A 23226-nucleotide genomic window follows, 5' to 3' on the forward strand; every position below is an offset into this window, starting at 1 on the left:
CCCTCTCTTATATCTATCACAATTTAAATCTTCCACCATTTTAACTCACTACAGTTTATGTGCTTCACTGTTTAAATCTCACAATGTGAACAATCTGGGTGAGCAATCTGGAAATATATAACTGCTATCTAGAGCTAGGTCTGTCTTCCCACAAGTAATCTGGGGCAGGAACCTAGACTGGTGAACCATGAATAGCTCAGAATGGGTAGAAGCTGAGATAGTTTTGAGGTCTAAGACCCTGAGAAACAGTATTCAAAGATGAAGAAGTCATAAAGTAAATGATAGGGGACTATAAGAAATTAAAATACTGAAATTTCCAAAGATCTCAGGAGGAAAAAGATTCAAAGACCTTGGGTATAAGCAGGTAAAAGATTAGGTAAAAAAGTTCATATATGTATGGATAAATATTCTAAGACAAAAGAAAATGGATCAATACCTGATGAGTGTAAATCTTGAAATTTCTCAGACTTGTGAATGTTAAAAATTTCCACATTGAGGAATCCTCCATTGGAACAAATTCCCTATTGGAAACATTCCCCATTTTGATGTGAGAACTCACCAGGATCAGAAATGGGAGGACCTCTACTCCACCCGTACTTAAGACTGCTTTAGGGGAGAAAACTCCTTGCTAAACAATGAAAGTACTTGGACCCATGCTTATGATGAGGCAAGGAGTTCTTTCAGCCATGCCTGTTTTTAGAATTGATACAATGGGATGCTAGGTACCTATAAAGGTTGGGCAGGTTTTCTCTTAATGAGATTAGTCGACTTAGCTGTGTTTTCTCTGGTTCAGACTTTCTGAGGGGATTAGTCGACACAGCAGCATTTTCTCTGGTTCAGACTTACTGAGGAGATTAGTCAACTTAGCAGGAATTCAGATGGGCAGTCCTTTGGAAAACATCTACAGTGATTGGTAGATGGAAGGACTTAGGGGAGGTGATATAGGAGAAAAACTGCTATATAAGAAAAAGCAGAATCTCTTGAGAGGACAATCCTTTTGGAGAAAGCTCTTATGAGGATCGCTTGGGAAGAATCTCTTGAGAGAGGCTCTGGAGAAGGGAAGCTCTTGGAGGACAGTCTCTAAGGAGGTCTTGCTGGAGCTCCTCTGAGGGGACTCTGTCCCTCTGGAGGCTCTGGAGAGAGGCCCTTTGAAACAGTCTCTGGCTGGATCTCTCTTTGAGGAGGACTCTGGCTGGAACTCTCTCTGGTTAAATCAGCTGAGATGGAGCTGGCCTGGTTTCCCTAGAATCCTTGCTTAGACAGATTTTGTGGTGAGTGATAAAAGACTAACTGACTGATCTCTCTCTTAAGACTGTTGGCTTAAGGCCCTTCATACTCATTTCCTTTTTCTCTCTCTCTCTCTTTCTTTGATTACTCATTGTATTATTAATTAAATTCTCTATAAAACCCAGTTGACTTGGGCATATTGAATAATTGGGAATATTTCCCTGGTGACCAACTTATATTTGATTTAAAAACCAAGACACTGTAGTGAAACATATTTTCTGCGGTCACAATTTACTCACCCTCTCTTATATCTATCACAATTTATATCTTCCAGCATCTTAACTCACTACAGTTTCCAATATCAACCATCTTAATTATAACAGTTTATACCCTTAACTCTTTTAACTACTTACAATTTATGACCTACAACTGTTTTAATTATTACAGTTTATGGCCTTCAACTACAGTTTAAGTCTCTCACCTATTTTAATTATAACATGAGGCAGAGGACCCTATAGAGTACCTAGAAAGCATGTAACCTTAGCATGATGTTGCTGAATTACTTAAAAAGAAATATAAATTGTATGAAAAACAAAATTTATGGCCTTTACAACAGAAATATTTGGCTGAATGGAAAAATCTGAATCCATGCTGCAAGTCTTACCAAAGAAACGAGAGAGTTAATAATTTCTTGGAAATGCAAATATACTGAGGTAATGGACAACCTGGGAAAAGTAAAAGGTAATAACATTAAAAGCATTATCTCCAAACAAGCATTAATCTCAAATAAAAGATGCATAGAAAAAACTTAAGAATTAAAGATATCCCAGAACCTAAGTAAAAAAAAAATCTGAATATCACAATGCAAGAAACAATGATAAAAAATTGCAGAGATCTTTTAAACACCAAACAAAAAAATTCCAATTGAAAGAACCAATAGATCTCCAAAAAGATGTTAGGGTACAAACTCTAAGACTCACTGTAGTTAAATTAAACAATTTCACTGATAAATGAAAAATTCTGTAAGCTACAATTAGAAATACTTTCAAATATAAAGGAAAGGAAATTCAAATAACACAAGATTATTTTGCTTTCACTATATTTCATTGGAGAGAATGGAATAATATGTAATGAAGGGTAAAAGATGCAACACAGCAAACTTAAATTTAACCATTAATGAAGAGGACATACATTAAATGAGATGTCTGAAACATTCCTAGAAATAAAACAAGACCTCAAGAAATTATTTGCTTCTCAAACATCCCAGATGTAAAAAATAAATAAATATAGCAACTAAGTATAAGAAAAAGAACATAACAATAAGGAGATGATTAAAAGAATTCTTTCCATATGCATGCAGGGAGAAAAAGGTGGAAACAGGAGTCAAATAGAAATGATAAGGGACTAAAATTCACAAAAGCCTGCCTAAAGTGAAGCAATATATTTTTGTGAAACTACATTACAAAATTGGATGAAGTATAAAATAGGGTCAGGGAAGAAGAAGATATAAGGAAATATGTGAATATTTAAAGCCTATAATGAAGGGAAAATAACCACTGCAGTCTCTCAGAAGAATGGGGAGAAATACTAGTTTTATCAATAAATACAGGTGGTAAGAAAATATGCCACATTTCACTGCTGTCGTTTGAGAAATTTCTTGATTTTTTTAGAGTAATAAGAAAAGAGGAAGATATTAAAAGCAAAAAAGGCATAGGGGAGACAAAATTATTACAATTTCATGATGACATGATTGTTAGAAAGTTCTGGGGAATCAGCAAAAAGGCTGATTTAGATAACAGCTTCCTTAGAGATTCAGACATAAATTCACAAAAATAAAAAAGAAATTATTTATATTAATAACAGAAATCAGGAGGTAAAAAAAGTAAATTCCCCTTCAAAATAATTAGAAAATACATAAAATATTCAGAAGTCAATCTTCTAAACCACCTTCTATACATAGATAAAAAGGGCAACTAGGTTACTCAGTGGATAGAAAGGCAGGCCTTAAGATAAGAGGTCCTGGGTTCAAATAGGGCCTCAGCCACTTCCTAGCTGTGCAATCCTGGACAAGTTACTTAATCCCCATTGCCTTGCCCTTACCACTCTTCTATCTTAGAAACAATGATAGTATTGATTCCAAGACAGAAGGTAAGGATTTTTTAAAAAGACTTCATAGACACAATTACAAAAAGCTCCTTGAAGAAATAAAGTACAACTTAAATCATTGAAATGATATATTGAGTGCTCATGAGTGGGCTATATGCAACACAATAAAAATAATGAGATTACCTAGTTTAATTTTCAGATTTGATATATACCAATTAACCTAACATATTTTAAAAAGAGAAATAGTATCAAAATATATTTGGAGAAACAAGGGTCTGGACTCTTAGTGCATTGATAGGATAGGTTTGTATGTTTGCTTTTCTACAACAAATCTCCTTTGCTACTGAAATAAAGAGGAAAAAAAGATGAAAATGAAAGGGAATGGGATTTCCATATATCAAACTATGTTGTAAAGCAATAATCATCAAACTTATTTGGTACTAACAGCAGAAAAGATCAATGAAATAAACTAGATAAGGAAGAACCATAAGTGAACACAGACATTGATATATCTGAAAACATATATTATGTAAGAATTTTTTATAAGAATTATTAGAAGAAACCTGGGAGCAATTTGGATTTGGCAGAAATTTGTTTTAGATCAACATCCTATACCCGTGATGGCAAAACTATGGCATAGATGACAAAGATGGCACACAGAACTCTCTGTGGGCACTCAGCTGCACCCCTTCCCCTGCCCCCCAAGTTTGTTACTAGAAAGGCAGAGGAACTCTGGCAGAGCTGTCCCCCCCTCCACCATAACTGACAATATTTTAATGGGAGTGCTTTCTTCCTCTCCTGTGTGGGGTAAGAGGGAGTAGGGCATGCTGGGCACTCAGTGGGGGGGGAGGCACACTCCATCTCTAAAAGGTTCGCCATCACTGTCCTATACTATTATTGTACAATAAATTAAATGTGAATGTGACTATTAATATTAAAGATCCTAAGAAATAAATTATATATCTCTCAGAGTTAGGGATGAATTCTTTCATTGGATAGGGGCAATTATAAAACATAAAACATAATTTTGGTTGCATGAAATTGAGAAGTTTTTGCATGAATAAGAGTAATATAAGTAGGATAAGAAGGAAAGTTGCTAAAAGTTGTCAGTTATTCCATTAGGTCCTCTTGATTTACTTACCACCTTTTTGTTAATGAATCTCAAAAGCTTTCCATCCTGCCCTAACCTCTCTATTGAGCTTTCATCTTTCATATCCAAGTACCTTGCAGATGTCTGGAACTAGATGTTTAATAGACACCTTTAACTCAGCATGTCCAAAATAGGATTCGTTATGTTTCCTCTGACCCCTCTCCATCTCCTGCCCCTCTTTCCCACTGGAGAGGCAACTTCCTTCTGGTCGTTCATGCTTGAAATCTCTCATCACCCCTATCCTATCTATTGCCAGAGCCTATTGATTTTACCATTACAACAACTCTCCAGTAGGCTCCCTCTCTTCTCCGACACTGCCATCACTCTGGTCCAGGCCTTATTACCTTATGCCTGGACTAGTGCAACAACTTTCTAGTTCTAGTGGGTATCCCTGCCTCTTCTATCTCTAGTCTATCCTTTATTTAACCACCAGATTGATTTTCCTAAAACACAAAATGACTGGATAGAAAATTAATTAAGGGGAATAATGTGAACTAAGATTTGATAGATATGAGAAATTTAGATTGTGGAAGGTTTCAAAAGCAAGGCTAAAAATTTTATATTTTATTCCAGAGGAAATGGGGGGCTTTGGGGTTTTTTTTTGAGGTGTCATGCTTAATAGCTTTTTAAGCTCCTAGAGGGCAGGCCTACCTCTAATTATACCCCTTAGGTCTGCTAAATGTATGAACTTCATCTTGAAGTTGGCTTTATATGGATTATGAAGTTTGATCTTTATAAAAGTTCCCTAAATATCTATATAACAGCTCACTTTTCACCTCCTCCATAGATAAACTGTATTTAATGGTTGAACTCTAAAGTTAAAATCTCCTCTATATAGTATTCCCAAAGTACTAGGTTTGTATCTTTCCTTTTCCTTCATCACACTTATGCTTTGTATTATAATTTCCAGTGAACATATCATATCCCTCTTCTTCAGTAGAATTAAAATGCCTGGAGGACAGAGATTATATTATTTTATATCTTTTTATCTCTTGCACATAACATGATGTTTTACATATGTTTGAACCTAATGACTATTTATTTATCTGAATTGGAAAAAGAAAAACTAATACCATACCCATGGTAGTTAATTTCAATTGTTAGAATTTCCATCAATTTTAATGAAAAAAAAATGTTGCTGTCTAGGCATTTGCAGCTAGCAATAGCTTGAAGTACTTAAAGAACAATGCCAGTAGATATTTTAAAACAAGAAATGGTGCTTGTTTTAGCAATGCATTTACCCAAACTGGAATGATATAGAGAAAATTAGCATGACTACTGCACAAAGATGACATGTAAATTGTTCTCTATTTAAAAAAAAGAAAGAAATGTTTTTAATGGTATGAGAAACTTCTTTCTCCCATGGTAGGTATAATGCTTCTAAGTCTACTTTTAAAAGCCTGTATCATTTCACATTCCAAATAGAAGAAATCACATATTACCAGGTAAAAGAAATGCATAATTGTGGTAACAAAAATTATCAGATTAGATCTTCTTCTATTTGTTGTTGTTCTTATCATATATGCATATACATTTTAAGAATAAGGTTTATGTTGGTGTGAAAAAAAAAGAAATCTCTTGATCATTTCAAGGGACAAGAAGATACAATTTAAAAGGAATATAGAGATGGTAGGGAGACATCAACTTTTGTCACATAGAAGTTAGCTGTATCATTTAAAATAATCTATTTCTTTTTTTATTTTAAAAAATTTATTTAATTAATTAATTTAGAATATTTTTCCATGGTTACATGATTCATGTTCTTTCCCTCCCCTCCTCCCATCCCCCTCCTGTAGCCAACAAGCAATTCTGCTGGGTTTTACAAGTGTCATTGATCAAGACCTATTTTAATATTATTAATATTTGCACTAAAATTTTTTTAAGATAAAAATGCTAAGAAACATCAATTTATTTGGAAACAAATTAATTTTTTCCAAAGAGATATACCATGTTATTAATATTTTCTGTCCCCTTTGGGAGAAATTAAGTCTTATGCAGTTAAATGGATGCTCAAACTTTTTATATTGAAGGCAGTAATAATTCTTTAGAATTTATGAGAGAAATGAAAAACACATAATCCTAAGGCTTAGGTGGCCTTAGGTAAATCTGTGTAGTTGGCAATTTGTCTCTGGCACTCCTAAAATTCCCTTTCTATATTTTCTCAACTCTTTAGGACACAATGCTCACAGACCTCTCAGGCAGGCTTCAACATTTCCAGAAAGGTACCTAGTGTCCTCATGCTGACTCTTATGGCATTTCAGTCAGTCTTGTTCTTTTCTGGTTGTATCCCATAATTCTAAATTATATCTCCCTCTTCCCCCATGACCCAACTTCTATTCCTTATTTCCTGCTCTTAAAAGTCATAAGTGAAAATATTTTTCTGTGCTACCTTTCTAGAGGTATTTTCATTTTTAAAAAGGGGTAATTAGGAAGGGCAATACTTTACAGCCAAAGGAATGAATGAATCATGAATGAAAGAATTACCAGCTTCATGTAAGGTAAGTGGCAAACTTTGGAGGCAATCCAGAAGGAGAATCTTCTCAGTACCCCTTAAATTTGACTACTTATTCTATCTCTCAGGTCATCACTGAAGATACTATATGGATTAAGCAATCAAAAGAAAGGGGGAGTCCAAACCTTCACAAATGCAATGAACTCTTCCTCTCGGTTGGTAGCCCGTGCTAGTTTGCTCTGCACTATTTCAAAAGCCCGTTCACTTTGCATAGCTAATCCATGGAGTTGCTGAGAAGCAGTTGCTTCAAGTTCTGTCATTGCAGATTTTGTCTCATTCATCTTACTTAATAGGTGAGCAAACTTGTGTTCCTACAAAAAATATCATTAAATGTTCATTATGATTCCTAACATTTATAATCTAATAAATTTTGTTAAATATATTTAGCAAAATTATTTGACATAGCAAACAACACTGTTTTGGTGAAACACTTGTTCGCTGCTTTATGATAAAACTTCTGGCTTGTTCATTTTTTTGCTCATTTTACATTATATTGTTTCCCTTAGTTATATATTGTTATGTACTTGCTGCCAAGTAGAAATTATTTCAAACCAAAAAAGTCTTAAGTTAATTAAAATTATAGGAGATGTTTTCAATTTCTAAGCAATTAATGGAATCTGTATATCCATGTCCCAATTTTTCCTCAAAATAATATAAGATTCTCATATTAGGACAAATATGTGTTTGTCCACATAGCACATCCTTTAGGAGAAAACAAAATAAACCAAAACAATGCTTATTTTCTGGAACATGCAAGAATGTAAAAAAAAAATGGAGACATTAGTATTTGCTTCAGATATAGAAAGATAAAAAAATGTTTAAAAGAGGCCATTGCATCACATCTCCCAAACAGGAATATCCTACAAGCATACCTTCTTCTCCAACTCGTCTTTAGCTTTTAAATACATCTTTTCATAATGTGATTTCTCTCTTGTAGCTGCATTAAGCATTTGCTTGAGTGAATCATTTGCTATCTTCTTACCACTACAATCTTCAGTCAATGTTTTCACCTGAAGAAAAAACCGAAAAGATTGAGCTGTGATTATTTGGTAAAACAATTTGTATCAGAACCAAAATGAAGAACAAATGACTTAAATTTCCATTCCTCAAGAAAGAGATCCAAATTCAATTACTAGTAGTACTTATTACAATTATAAGGTGAAATAATAGCAGAAATTCTGAAATTAATATTCACATGAGTTTACAGGAAGGCATAAGTATGGTACCAAAAGATATATGAATAAAACCACTAGTTTTACTTTTTGGAATATTCAATTATTTTCCTTCTAATGGAACAATAGAAATATCAAACCTCAAGATTCAATGTAGTTTATTTACTAATATCCTGTTTTTAAAAGTTAGGAATTTTCTAATAGATAAACAAACACAATTCCTGGAATCTCTTAGTTTTTACATATATCAAGAATAATTAAGGATGAAATTAAGTGTGACATAACTGCCATAGATCATTTGGTACTGATGGCATTCAATGAACTATTTAAAATGAAACATGATTCTAGGACATTTAATGAAGAATGCTAAAAACATCCATAGGAAATATCTTTTTTTTTTTTAACAGAAAATGAATTTGTCCGGTCTTTTTTTAGACTTTATTTCATCATCCTTTTGAACTGATAACTTAATGACATCTGGCAAGGAAGATGAAAGAGTAACTCTTTCCAGGGCTGACAACCCTTAAGAATTGCCATAGTTCAGACTAGCTTATCAATTTTTCGGTGAGCTCTTTTTCTAAGGAAATCACAGTTTCTCGTAGTTGACAGAATACTTACTTCTACTTTTGGGGTGAGATGTTACATAAGTCTAGAAAGAAGTTTTCCCTGATCTTACTCTCATAGACAAGGTCTCTCTGAACACTAAATTAAGTGGGAATAGTAGAAGAAATGATGGCTAATCTTTTGCATCTTCTGTGATGTGTTACTAATTTCAAAATATATTCAAAATCATCATCATATTATATTGTAGCTTTAAGTGTAAGAAAATACTGAAAAAAGAGTATGAAAGGGACTGTGGTTATCTTTGGATAATCTACATAACATAGAATCAATTTAGGGATAATTACACAACTTTTTCAACCTTTTCAAAATTTAATGGTGAGACACCAGATGGGTTCTGATTAATCTACATTTTAAAGTTCTAAATCTGGGTATCTATTGGTTTGAAGAGTAAATAATGTGTTATATGCTAAATCCTATATTATGATGAATGATTATATAAGTCAGGATTATTGAAACAATTAGTACAATATGAAATTAAAGTTAAACCATTTCTTCAATAAAGATAATTTTTAAAATTCTGAGACCAAAAAGACAAATAGTACCTTTTTTTCAAGATTTTCTAACAAATCAGTAAAGCTGTCATTATTTTCCAAGTTAACTTTCTGCCGATGCTTAAAGTGCTCTATCAAATGTCTCTTCATGACTAAATCCCTCTCCATTCGACAAATCCTTAAAAAGAAGGAAAACATCTCACTTAAAATAATAATAATAATATATATTTTTAAAGAAAGTATATTTTTTCATAATACAGAAATTCTGTTCAAATGTTATTGATCAATTTGGTTATACTAGATTGCATGTTGTCATATATATACTATAAGGCAGCAAACTGTTTTATATCTTTTGATATTCTTTTGAATTAATATCTTTATTTTAAAACTACAGTTATATCATAGTATGATAGTTTGTCATAGTTCATGTACATGTAAAGTAAAATATATAGTATAACTTTAAGTAGCCTCAAAAAATTGGAATAATTTATACTGGATGAATGTGTCAGATTTATATTGTATTACCATAATATTTAAATATAAGAGATATTGAAAATTAATCAAAAGAAAACATAATACTGGATATATTCTTTAGTTATGAATTTAATGTATAATACTACATAAATAATCACAGCTATATTAAAATGATTATATAGGATTTGTAACTGTAATGATATCTTAGTGTGTTGGTTTGTAGGAAGTTGATTTAAAAAAAACATTTAGAATAATTTTATAAATTATTCCAATAAGTAAGCCCCAATAATCCAATGGTTAAACTTCTTTAAAATACTAATTTGTTCTTTATCTGATAATGGAATTTATTTATTAATACCAGTTACCTAGCATGTAGGACTATAACATGAACAATTTTTTTTCAATTTATAAAAAACTGTATAGAATCAATTATAGCTTTAAAAAGTCATTAAATTTAATCTTAAGATACCTTATGGTAAAAACATTTTTTCTAAAGAAATCAATTTGAAATGTAGGAACAAACAAATCCTAGAATTTATAGACTAATATTGAAAAACTTTTTTTAAACCTTTAAGGAATTCAAATAGAAAGAAAAATTAATTTTGACATCTTAATAAATAAATCTGGGTTTACTAGTTTAAATATTTAAAAATTTGAGAAGTTTAATAGTCCCTTTAATATATAACTATAAAGTTTCTAATATTATTCTATTACTGAGGAAGTTACAGATATAATTCAGGGAGTGGAAAACAGTTTACTTTAGGTCTTTAAACTTAAAATTCTTTCTCCAATTTAGAGATTGTAACTAGTGGACTTTTTGATCCTTTGATAGGGAACTTGAGCTTAGATTCCAAATAAGTGATATTCCTTATATAGTCTCAACAACTTATCTTAGAACAGAAAAAAAATAGATTTCATTAAAAATAATTCATAACATGATTTTCTAGACTTGAAATGGTTAATAATGCTATCAACGAAAGCACCACTGGGTGGCACCAAATACAATGGATAGATACCCCTAGAACATACTTTCCTTGCATTTCTTGTATCTGTTCTTCCTTTTCCTTAATTTCACATTTTAGAGTCTTTATATTTGAAGACTGTTTAGTCGTTTCATTTGTTGCATTCTGGGTTAAAAATACACATAAAATTAAATACAAACTTTAGTCTTCAACAGTTGGTGATATTTCAAGTAAATGATACCAATGACTTCAAAAACTCCAAAGCAGCACTTAAAATAGCAGCGATGACCATTCTCAAAATAGTACAGGAAAGTAACTAAGGTGCATGAGATGCAGATGAATTAAAATAAATATACTATATTATATTTAATAATATAATTTAAATTATACTTTTGAAATTAAATTGATTTAAATTATTGACACAACCAAAAGTTAATCATATCAAAATATTATAGCATACTAATGCAATTTTCAAAAAATAAAATACAATTAAGATAAAGGTAAAGTGCTCTCAACTTAATCAAATGTGAAGAGATAGATCAAACTACATGTCTAGGTGATTCATATAATTCAAAACCATGGGTTTGGTAGCCTCCTAGTATGGTATAGTCACTTGAATTTGACACTGGAGTTAATAACTTTGTGAGACTATATTCTTTCTTACATGAAACATTATGCCTTTTTAGTGATTAAAATGAATAAGGCTAGGAAGTAACAGAAAGCAAGATAATCTCATATGCATGAATCACATGAGAAAACATTATTTTTAAAAGCTGTATAACAGAAAAAGTTAACGAAATAGATCAGGAGTTAGAACTCATGACTTAACTTTGGCTGAGATATTGATTAAATGTGATGATTTTCAATAATTTCTCAACCTCAGTTATTTTATCACTTGTCATATAACTATTTAAGGAAAAATTCTAATATAGTCACTAGAGTCTAATATATAAAATCAATCAACAAATATTTATTCCGTATTTCCTTTGTGCCAGCCAATATGTTAAATGGTACGGATGCAAGTACAAAAAATAACATAATTCCTAATGTAGTGGACTTATATTCTTATATGAGTTTACATTCTAATAAAGTTCTATGAATTTTTGGAATAGATGTGTTTTAATAAATGTTCTTCATTGGTACTCATAAGTGAATAATAGATATCTTTAATTAACAATTATTAAAATACTAATAATTTTATTCCACAAGTCAATGAAACTTTCAATTACTATGTGGAAAGGTAATGACAAGAATACTAGGAAATTTGTAGTAAAGAGCTAAGAGAAAATCAAGTACATGATGATTTCAGAGAAGAAGGGTTTTTTTTTTAAGAGATTAAGGTGGTAATGTATGTAAATGCTTTTTAAAGTTGTAACATTTTATTAAGAAATAGGAAAACTTCAATTTGTTAATTGCTATCATGGTTTTGATCTGTCAAATGACCATTTGTAAAATAATTACTATAAGTTTATTTTATTTCTACCTATGCAGACAGCCTAAATTAAAAGACATTTCAATATGATTGCAATAATGCCTCATTAATTTGGCACTGTTAGAAAATGGAATGCTCTTTAAAAAAATAAATATTTCATTAAAACGGCAGAAAGTTTTATAATAACCCTTTAAACTAGATTTATCACTATAAAGTATTCCATATTTCTCTATCCTAGTAAACTAATAAAAGAAGCTATTTTTGATGTTTCATGGTTATCATGATAAGAATAAAATAAATTTATTGAATTACACAGTGATCTATGGTTTCAAATACAAATCTCTTCTCTGTACTTTTTTTTGGTGAGTGATCATTTGCTGATGTTTGTTATGTTCAAAAAAATAAATGAAAAGAATCATCATGTTTCATTTCATGTGGGCCTTGTTGATATATGGTGACAAGGAAGTTTTAGAGTAGAAACAGTGATTTTGAGAACTCAGACAGTTAAATAATCACAACAAAGATTTTTCTAATATGTCAGATCTTATAAAAATAAATACTTTTTTTCTAATCAATAATTATTTAGAGAATTTTTCATATATATAAAACTTTGGTTTCTTTATTGTGGAGGAGAGAAATTATAAGGCATGCCAAAGGACAAGAAGCAAGACAAGAAGCTGGAGATTGATCAGCTGTCAATCAAAGGAAAATTCCATTTGGAATGTGACCGGGAAACAATTGAAGGCAAAAGCCAATGGTGACTGATTTTCTGGGACTTGGCTGAGGGATTTTGGCTGATGGTGGTGATTATTGAAGGAAGAAGCTGGGTTTATCTCTGGGACTTTGAATAATCAAGTTGGAGATGTCCTGGCTGATTTGAAGGCAGAAGAAGAAGAACAATAGCCCACATATCTCTCTCTGACTTGTTCTGTTTCATGGTAGTGAATGAATTGCCATTTCTCTCAATATCCTCCAACCTAAGTCTCACTCTAGATAATAGGGAAATCCCACCCCTCTTACCTTCATCCTCCATCTTTCCTGTTTTCCCCAATAAACCCTTACTTGAGATAAAGAAGAGAAAAGAGTATTTCCTCTGAAACATCATAGCTCACCCTGAGTTACTTAGAAGGAGGCTGAAGAAGAAGGGGAAAGGGGAACTGAAGGGAAGAAGAGGGGAGGAAGGGAGATTGGAAGAGGGAGGAAGGAAGGTATAAAACAGAGGAGGGTAGGCAAAAGAAGATATTTACCTGATCCATTAGTTATCTAGTAACCATAAAATATACCCCCTCCAATATTATCTATTACAATTTGGCACCCCATGCTGACTGAACTTTATAATCCATAAGAATAACAAGATGTTCAAGCAAGTACTCTGTGGGGTAGTTGTGCTGGCAGCCTTTATGGATTACTGGATTTATAACATCCTGTATAGTAAAATGACCACCATGATTGTTGATTTGGTGGAATACCTGGGTAACACCATGATGCTCATATTACAATGGCCATTCCAAAAAGAAACTGTCCTTTGGCAGATTATTACTCAAGTTTATATCATCTCCATGGCGGCCATTCAGACACTGACCTATTTGAATAATATCTATAGATTTGTAATCCCCCAAAAGGCAGCAAAGATAATGGTGGTGGGTACTAACTTGGAAAATGTTATTAAGAACATGTTTGAGGAATTTATCAAGGCAAAAGGGCTAGATCGGATTAAGGACAAGAACAATGACCAGGCAGATAGTGCACCCAAAGAGAAAGAAAGGCAAAGAAAACAAAGGCTAATGCACAGGGAAATGACAGTGACAAGGACCAGGACACAGTCTGATAGTGAACTTTAAAAATTCTTCCACTAAAGGATGTCACTAAATTATCAAGTACAACTGGTGTGTTACATTCAAAGGAACAAAGTTTACAACCCAGGAGCTTGATTCCCTGAAGAAACAGGTTCCAAAATTTATCAATCAGCCCTATAAGACTCAGAAAGAACTGAAACATGATTTCAGGATCTTTGATCCAGATTTTCAAGATGTGGAATTTCTCTTGTCTGAACTATTTAGTCCCCATGAGCATCACCAATTCATTGAAAAGACCAGGTCAGAAAACAACCTGACTAGTTGGCCCACAGAGGAGCAAAGGGAAGACCTTGATTTTGCAAATCCCACAAGCATGATCTACTTAAGGAAATGTAGGGAAGATTTGCTCCAAGCTATTAAGCTCTTTTGCTCTAAGTCTAATGCATGGGCAAGAATTGACAAACTCATGCAAAATAAAGGGGAACATCCAGCTTCATTTATAGATCCTCTCTCTGAAATAGCTGAATCAATTATGAGTTTCGAGGCAAATACTGATGAGTCTATGAATCACGTGAGGAGACAGTTTTTGAAAGGGTGCACACTTCACTTGAAAAAATTTTTTAAACATTACTTCCCAAAGTATGATACTGTGAGTCTGATCAAATTACGTCAAATCTCGACTTACCTTCATGAAAGTTATTCAGAACAACATAAACAGATGCAAGCTTTAAAGGAAAAATTAGAGGTAACAGAGAAAAATTTAAGAGACAAGGAGATTGAGGAAATCAAGAAGCTAAATACTATTAGGACATACACAAAACCCGCTTACAAACCGAAAACAGTACAGAGAGAAACTAAACAATGTTTTTTCTGCCATAAGAAAGGACACCTGATTAAAGAATGTTTTCTGAAAAAGAAATATGAAGTAAACAACAAAACCACACAAGCTAGATACAGAAAACAAAATTCCACTTGCTGTTCTCATTGTAAGCTAAAATCCACACAACAGGCAACTGATTTACAGGAAATGCAACAGGTTATTAAATCAGGAGCTAAACCTAAATATTCTGACTGGTTAGGAAAGAATTATGAAGCCAGGAATATGATGTATGTAGTTTGGTACATGGAGAAAGAAGAAATAGTGAAAAAAGAGACTGATGTTAAATTTAGGAGAAAGAAGTTAGGAAATAGTGAAAATTTAGTACAAGAAAGTGAATCTGTGAGTGATAGCAAATGCAATAAATCAAGAGAAAGGCAGAGAGAAGTAAAACAGCCAGATGCAGAAGTTAAAGATATCATATCTCAAAATAGCAACAGAGATAAGAGACTTAAGAGAAAGACTGTATAGTAACCACACAAGAAAAAAGGGCAAATCAAATCAAAACATTCTTGGAGAACTTTTTTCAGTGCAGAGTGGGCACAGGGATTGAATTGTGTAAAAAGAAAAGACAGACAAAGTCATAAAAAATTAAGCAGGAATTAGTGAAAGATCCAGAGGAACAAAATTTCAATTCCCTACAGATTACTGTTACTAGAGATGTGAATACTTTGAAATCATTCACAGAATTGCATGACATCCCACCAAACTCAGTTAATTCTTCAAATAACTTTATGGCACAGATACCCTTAGAAACAATATCTACTTTGAATCCTGAATCTGAAACTTTCCATCCAGCAATGACTGATTTAGATAATACAATATTTACTGAAAATGAAGCTGACATTACATTAAAAAATAATAATCCTATTCAAAGTAATGGAAGTGACATGACAGTTGAATTTGAAAAGAGGAATGGAATGGAAGTCTTAGTAACTGAAAGAACAACAAGGATTCAAATAGCAGACTTGAAGCCAACATTCTAAATGGCAGTGGGGAATCTGGCCAAATAAACTTATGTGAGATAAGCAATAGCTATAATTCCAATGTAGTAGAGAATATAGTACCATCAACCTTGAATGTAGACTTCATAGGAAATGAGTTAGATCAAGGAGAGTTAACTGATCCAAATATACAGCTGGCAGAGGATGGCAAAGAAATGAACAGTAACTCAGTTAACTATAAACACCTTAGCTACATAGCCAGAAACATATGTATGTAGTACTGTGGGAAAGAATGAAGGCACACATCCTAATGATGCAGGGGAGCATGCAGATGTACTACACTTATTCCCAGGAAAAAATAACATCATAGAGGGAAAGATTTCTATCTCTACACAGTCAAAAGAGAGCGAAGGTGAACATAAACTTCACACTGGTGGTGATAGAGAAAAATCTATAAATATTAGTAACAGCATAGCATATCGGCAAGGAGAAACTAACCCCATATCATCAAGTTTACCAACTCAAAACAAAAATCTAAAGCTTAGCAATGAGAAACAACCAGAAACTTATTTGGGAAATATAAAAGCTGGTGACATAGGCTTAGATCAACACACAGAGCCAGAGTTAACAATACCTGACACAAATTTACATGGCACTGAACAAAATCCAATGAATAATATAAGGATTGTAGATTTCAGTGAATCAGCATCAGATACAGAGTCAGAAGGAATACCAGAGGGTATGATAATAATGGACCAAGATGATTTAGAACAGATGCCTTATCAATTTTATAAGCTTTATGAAGAGGTAGACGAAGAAGGGGATGTGTGGGACACAAGTGAGAAAATTGAATACCTGAAACCACTACAATCAAAATCTATTTATTCATGTCTTTTGGCCATTATCAATTGGGGAAAGGTTTATATTTTTATTAATATGACAAAGTTATATCATCTCATACTTATCAGATATGCACATAAAGGGCAAAATGACAAATGTTGGAGGAAATATCGAAAAATGGGGGCACCAATATATACTGTTGGTGGAAATGTGAACTTATTCAACCATTTTAGAGAGCAAAACATGGAATTGTGCCCAAAGAGTTATAAAACTGTGTAATCTTTTAGACCCAGCAATACCACTTTGTTTCTCAAGGTGATGAAGGAAAAAGGGAAAGAACCTATAGGTTCTAAAATATTTATAGCAGCAATCTTTGTGATGATAAAGAACTGGAAACTGAGGGAATACCCATCAGTTGGGGAATGGTAAAATAAGTAGTGGCACATTATTATGATAGAACACTACTGTACCATAAGAAATGATGAACAGGTAATTTTTTTTAAACATGTAAAGACCTACATGAAATTATGAAGAGTGAAATGAGCAGAAAAAAGGAGAAAATTATATACTGCAACAGAAATATTTTTGAAGAATGACTTGCATGTCCACCTCTAGAGAAAAGAACTAATAAATAAAAATAAGCAAGACATAGTTTTATATATACATATATCTTTTTCTCAAACGCTGCCTTCTCTAACCAGGGAAGGGGGTAAGAGGGAGGAAGTTATCTGAGCATTTTAATGAAACAAACAACAAATAAATAAATTTGAATGAGAATAATATAAGTATAGGTTCATTGTCTAGACTTGGCAGAGATATTATGTTATCTAGTTCAATCTTTTTATTTTATAGGTAGGAAACTAAGGCCCAGAGAAGTTCAATGAGCTGACCAAAGCCATTTAATTAATAGAGTGGCATAGGTCAGATTTTCTGACTCTAAACTTTAGCATTCTTTCCACAGCTGTTTTAAGTGATGCTTATGAATAATAGATTTATTATGAAAATGTTTTAATTATTTAATTTCTATATGTGGCTAAATGTACCTCTATAATATGTTGGACATGACATGTAAAAATTCATTTTCTGAATTTTAAAACAGCTTAATGAACCAAGGACTTCCAGGAGTTAAATAATTGTTTGACAGCTAAAATTATAAAACAGAATATTAAGAGATAAAATACGACATTTCAAAATGCTAAAATAATCCAAACATTTCTACTTTGTTCTTCCAACAGTTACTTTAAAATTCAACTCTGATATTACATTTATGCATAAATCCCCTTTAATGTCTCATCACAGTATGGAGGACCAAGGTGCAGGCCTTCATACCCAGAAGAATGCCCACCACATCAGGAATATTATGACCTTAGCAATATAATAAGCCTTTTAGTCATAGAAGGCTCTCTTTCTGAAGTGAGGGACATCTAAACCAATGAAATAGTGGATTAGGTGAATATAGAAAGTAGTATAATCTTGTATCTCACCTGAACATGGGAATTTGCAGTAGCATAAAAATGTACTTTTGTACACAATTGAAATTCATGTTCTACGAATCCTTCAAAATGAGAGTAAAATAATAAAGCTGTGCTCTAAAAATCTAGCTCACAAGAACCATATTTTTCATTTTTTTCTCATTCTATGTTGGAAGTATCAGTGGATACAATATTTTTAATTGAGGTAAAGCATCTCTCAAAGCAGGGGAGCAGGAAAGGAATTATACTTTCTGTCCTTCCATCTTACACTTTCACCAAGAGAAAGGACATAATTACAAAATTTGCTGTGGATTCTCTGCCTTTTCACTAATTTTATGCTCTCTCAGTCTCTGTCTCTTTCAATGAATTCAACTTTATTTTTACTTTTACAGAGGTGACCAGCAAATCTGTTTACTCTGTCTTGTCTTTCAAGTTTCAAAACTGTTATCTCCAACTACCTACAAGACATTACCATCTGGATTTTACACAGGAAATCTTAAACTCAACTTGTCCAAAACAAAATTAATATTTTTCACCTAAACCTACCTCTTCCTCTAACTTTAGATTTTTGTCATATTTTCTATCAACTTTCTAGTCACCTAGGTCTATAACCTAAGTTACCCTCACCATTCTTCCTTAGCCCACAAATACAATCAATTTTTAAGCTTTGCATAATGAACATTTCTGTATTGTTATATAATGAAGTCAACAAGCACTTATAAGTATTTATTGTGTGCTAGACATTGTGCTAAGCACTGGGGATACAAAGTAAGGGGCGGAAAAGGTAAGCACACTTTCTAATTGAGATTCCATTTAACAGGCCCAGCACAAAAGATAAACCCTGACCCATAACAGCCTAAGTCAATAAAATCATGTCTAATTTCTGAAATAATGTCCTTAATCTATTCAATAAAGAAAAATGGGCATGTCCACATCCTTCATAGGAAAATATAAAATCCTTAACAAAGGATCATCTTTTCTGTAAACTCACCAAGTTGATCACTATTTTATAACCAGAGTAATCTTCAACCAGCCTCTCTCAAATTCTTCAAAGGTGTTCATATTCTGAACCTTCATTGTCTTTAGTTGATATATCACTACCTGGCAAGGTAATCTAGTATATGATTATTGAAGAAGATTTTAAGATATACAGATCTTTCTAACTGTGGTCACTGTTTCATTTGATAGGTGTGGTAGAGATATGAGAGAGAGAAGTTTTTGCAGGACTGGAGGTCTAGTTCTAAAATGCAAAACCCAGGATTCCTATGGAATGTCCCTGGGTTGTTGGCAGTTGGAGCTGGGGGAGGGGGCTTTTGTGTGTTTCTGTGTCAGGGACTGAAGTCACTTTTTCCCTGGAGGCTTTTGGCTGGCCTCATTAAGAGGAGAAACTTGGATTTTTAACTTAGTCTCTGGCTTTCTGGCTCTGAGCAGTTGGAGTTGACCAGAGGGGCTTTTAGGTCTCTGGGTCTCTGACTGGGGGACACACATTTGCTCTCTGGAGTTTGAAGTTGGCTGAGAGACTTTTGTGAAGCTGACTTGGCTTTTGGAGTCTGGTGGAGCTGACTTGGTTACTTGAAGTTCTCTGACTTTGTACAGTTGAAATTGACAAGAAGGAGAAATATAACTGAAGAAGAAAGAAGATCTTGAAAAGCCATTGTCCTCCATCTCCCTGTCTCAGAGTCACAGTTCGTGACTCAATACTTCCTCAAACCTTTCTAAAGTCATTCATTTAGATTAAGGACTTCCTCATCCCCCTTACCTCAGTTTCCCATCCTGTTATCCCAATAAACCCCTTACCTGAGAAAAAAAAAGTTCAAGAAGTAATAGTTTCCCTCAGTTCACCTTCTCCATATCAAGCAGTAAAAGTTTCTTTCAGCTTACATATTTTAATACACAGGGTAAAGATGCTTTCATTGTACCTTGGCTCCATCAGGAACTCCTCATTTTCTTGTCTACAAAAGTTAAGTATATTTTCTTTTCCATGTTACTCATTGTTCACCATACTCAGCACATGTCAATTATCTTTTCATTATATATAGACATAATTTTTCTGTGTGGTCTTTGACCTCTAATAGTTTCTTGCTTATTTTCACTATCTTCCCCTATACCTACTATGGTATTGAAGTAAATGTGAATTAATAAAGTTTTTGGATGGATTTGGAGTTACTTATCAAATAATTCATATAATTCTCCATATCATCATCCTCTTCAATGGATGGCAATACAATGAACTTGATGGTGGTCATTTTGCTTATGTTATCATGAGAACTGTAGTAAGAGGTGATTCAATCAATGCCATTTTAAAATGTTAATGGTTTGTCTTTGGACACATCATGAAACTAATTTCACTAACTTTCTTATTTGGTTCTCCAAGGAAGACCTATAAGCCATCCTTCCATCCAAGTATAATTTCATGATGTAGTTTGGTTTTAATTATGGCAAGAATTTCAGTAGTGATGTAATTCAATTGCTCTAGTTAGTACATTGACACTGATATATTAACTAAGAACCTACTAGAGTATCCACAGTTAAATTAATGTTTGTGGAAAAAATTTTAAAATAGATGATTCTTAATATCCTCTGTTCCTTTTTTGGCTTCTGGGCCACTGCTACTTTAGAAACAGAAAGGGTCCATACATCAGTAAGAGCTTTTTAAATTTTTTTTTTGTTTCACTAACTGCCATGACCAAGAATCCAGTACTCAGTACCCAAGGTGTTGGTGAAGATGGTATTATCTATTGCCATAATGTCTTCCTACTTTCCCCTGGAAGGAAGAACCTTCCAAAGATTGTATTCCAGTGATATAGCCTTTAATAACTCAGCACTACTTTCCTAATCCCAGTTAGACAACCTTAAATTATTTTGCAATGATCACTAAGGAATTTTGCTTAGAAAATGGACCTGGAGAAAAGGGTTTTATTTTGTTTTGTCTTTTGTCCTCAAGACAATCTGTACTTGCTCCACCTTCGATGGTCTCTGTAATCTGAAGCAAGTCACCTAAGCTCTCAAATTGCTATTGATATGACTAAAAGATACACAATGATTGGTGCATTGCTAAAAGCATTCTTAGGAAAAATCTCCTATACCAATGAACTACAGGTCCAGATTTTTTTAGTCTTCACTTATCCAGGTAAATGATATAGTAAATAAAATTTAACATTTTTTGTTAAAAGTTTTTAGTGAGTGGATTGGAATCATCTAGTTGAAAGCCTTTCTCATTTTTGTTGTAATACGGGGCTTTTAGCAATTTTCCTTTTTTATAAAAGAAGCTAACAATAAATTTAATACTTATCATACAAGATAACTTCTAAGGATTGATTTTGAAAAGTATGTAAGTTTTTCTGTAACCTTAAATTACCATGAAACCATGAGTTAAATAATTTTGAGAATAATAATGAAATTTAACAAAATCTGGATTAAAATTTATATTCCATCTTCTAACTCCATTCCTTTCACTGACATTCCCTCTGTCTGGAATGCTCCTCATATGTGCCTCCTAGCATACCTGATATCTTTTGAGTTCCAGACAAATTCCTCTTCAATAAGCCTTTCCTAATCTCCTATTATGTTCATACCTTCCTCCTAAGATTATATCCAAAATATCCTATATAGAGCTTAGTTATACGTAGTTGTTTTTATGTTGTGATCCCCATGTTGTATGGGCTACTAGACAACAGGGATATTTTTGTCCTTTCATAATATTCTCGGAGCTTAAAATACTGTTTGGAACATACTAGGAGCTCAATAAATGCTTGTTGATTTATGGTAGGTATGGTAAGAGTATCTCAGTAATTTGATCTAAGGTATCTAAACCTTCTTCTACATTTCACAATAAGGTTACATAATAACTTATTTCTTAAAATTATTAACATTTAAATTTGACCTGGATCAAAAATCTTTTTTTTGAAAGTCTGAATACTTTTAAGAAATCTGAAATTTGAAAAAAAATGTGTATAAAAACACTATCCTCTTTTGAAATCTTTTCCTTACCCTAATATAAAAGAATTGAGGATCTTCATTAAATATACCTACCACTTACTAGTAATTCTCACTTTAAAATATTATTGTGAGAACACTCTCAATATTTTAAACTCAAAATATTATCAGTCATTTTGATACTTCATTTCTTCTGAACATGCACTCTATTTCTAACTTTCTAGCTGAATCTAACTAATCTCTAGCTGAAGCTTTTTTCTCTTGGTTTTTTCCTACTCCCACCATCTTTATAGGCCTCTGGCTAGCAACATCCATGGAGGAAAATAACTTCTAAGGGAAATAAAATTCAGGAATGAATGTCTATAATTTCCCAAACAAAAGCAAGATAAACCCAAAACTTTTTTTATTACAATATATTCTTAAATGTCTTTATTTTTATATTACAAGTTTTGCTTTTAAGTTATTAAGATTTTCATCTACCCTGGTTAGTTACTTGGTAAATACTACAGTAATCTCTCTGTATTCCTATTCCCATTTACTTGTAGGTCAATAAAAATCTTTTAAAAAGGAAGAACTTTGAAGGTAAAACACCCAAATTCCTTCCATCTCACTTATAGGTGAGTATATCTTTCCATACACACATACATAATCATGGATGTGTATGCTGGGATGAGACAGAAGGAATTTGGATGTTTTGGTATGAAAGTCCCTCCTTTTAAAAAGGGGTTTGTTGTACTGACAAGAAACAATTCTTTTTTCTAAGTTGACCTTTGCATGTTTCCCACAAGTAATTCCTTTAATCACTAATATTAGAGAAGAGTAATTTGGAATGGAATAATGGAACAGGATGAGGACGATGGTAGATTTTCCATCTCCCGAGTCAGGGTATCATTGGTGGCTGCACACTGCCTTGACATATACACATCCTTATATCCTAGCCAGATACCTGCACACTTGATAACCTTGGCTTGTATTTGTTTTGTATGTGTAGGACTAGAACTGTGATTTCACTGGCAGAGGGAACTCCCTGGGGAGGAAATATTTTCTACCAGTGTTGGTCAATACCTCTCCGTGGCTTGTAGCTTTAGGAAGCTGCTAAAGCATTTAAAGATTAAATGACTTACCCATGAGCACACAGCCACTATGTGCCAGAGATGGGACTCGAACCTAATTCTCTCTGGCTGTGAGCTGAGGTCTTTATCCACTATATC

The 23226-nt window shown here is 32.9% G+C and overlaps 1 protein-coding gene and 1 pseudogene across 1 annotated transcript in view; one reads left to right on the plus strand and one right to left on the minus strand.

Annotated features, from left to right (window-relative positions):
• CNTLN (centlein) overlaps positions 1-23226 on the minus strand; it is a 512321-nt gene that overhangs the window by 56558 nt on the left and 432537 nt on the right. The window contains exons 21-24 of the mRNA XM_016424268.2: positions 10786-10883; positions 9334-9460; positions 7868-8005; positions 7121-7306 (exon numbers count right to left, since the gene is read on the minus strand). Of these exons, the coding sequence (XP_016279754.2) occupies positions 7121-7306; positions 7868-8005; positions 9334-9460; positions 10786-10883 (549 nt within the window). The remainder of the gene's footprint in view (positions 1-7120; positions 7307-7867; positions 8006-9333; positions 9461-10785; positions 10884-23226) is intronic.
• Positions 5702-5798, plus strand: LOC130455665 (U6 spliceosomal RNA; annotated as a pseudogene).

Source organism: Monodelphis domestica, chromosome 7 (assembly GCF_027887165.1).
Source record: "Monodelphis domestica isolate mMonDom1 chromosome 7, mMonDom1.pri, whole genome shotgun sequence".
Classification (NCBI taxonomy): domain Eukaryota; kingdom Metazoa; phylum Chordata; class Mammalia; order Didelphimorphia; family Didelphidae; genus Monodelphis; species Monodelphis domestica.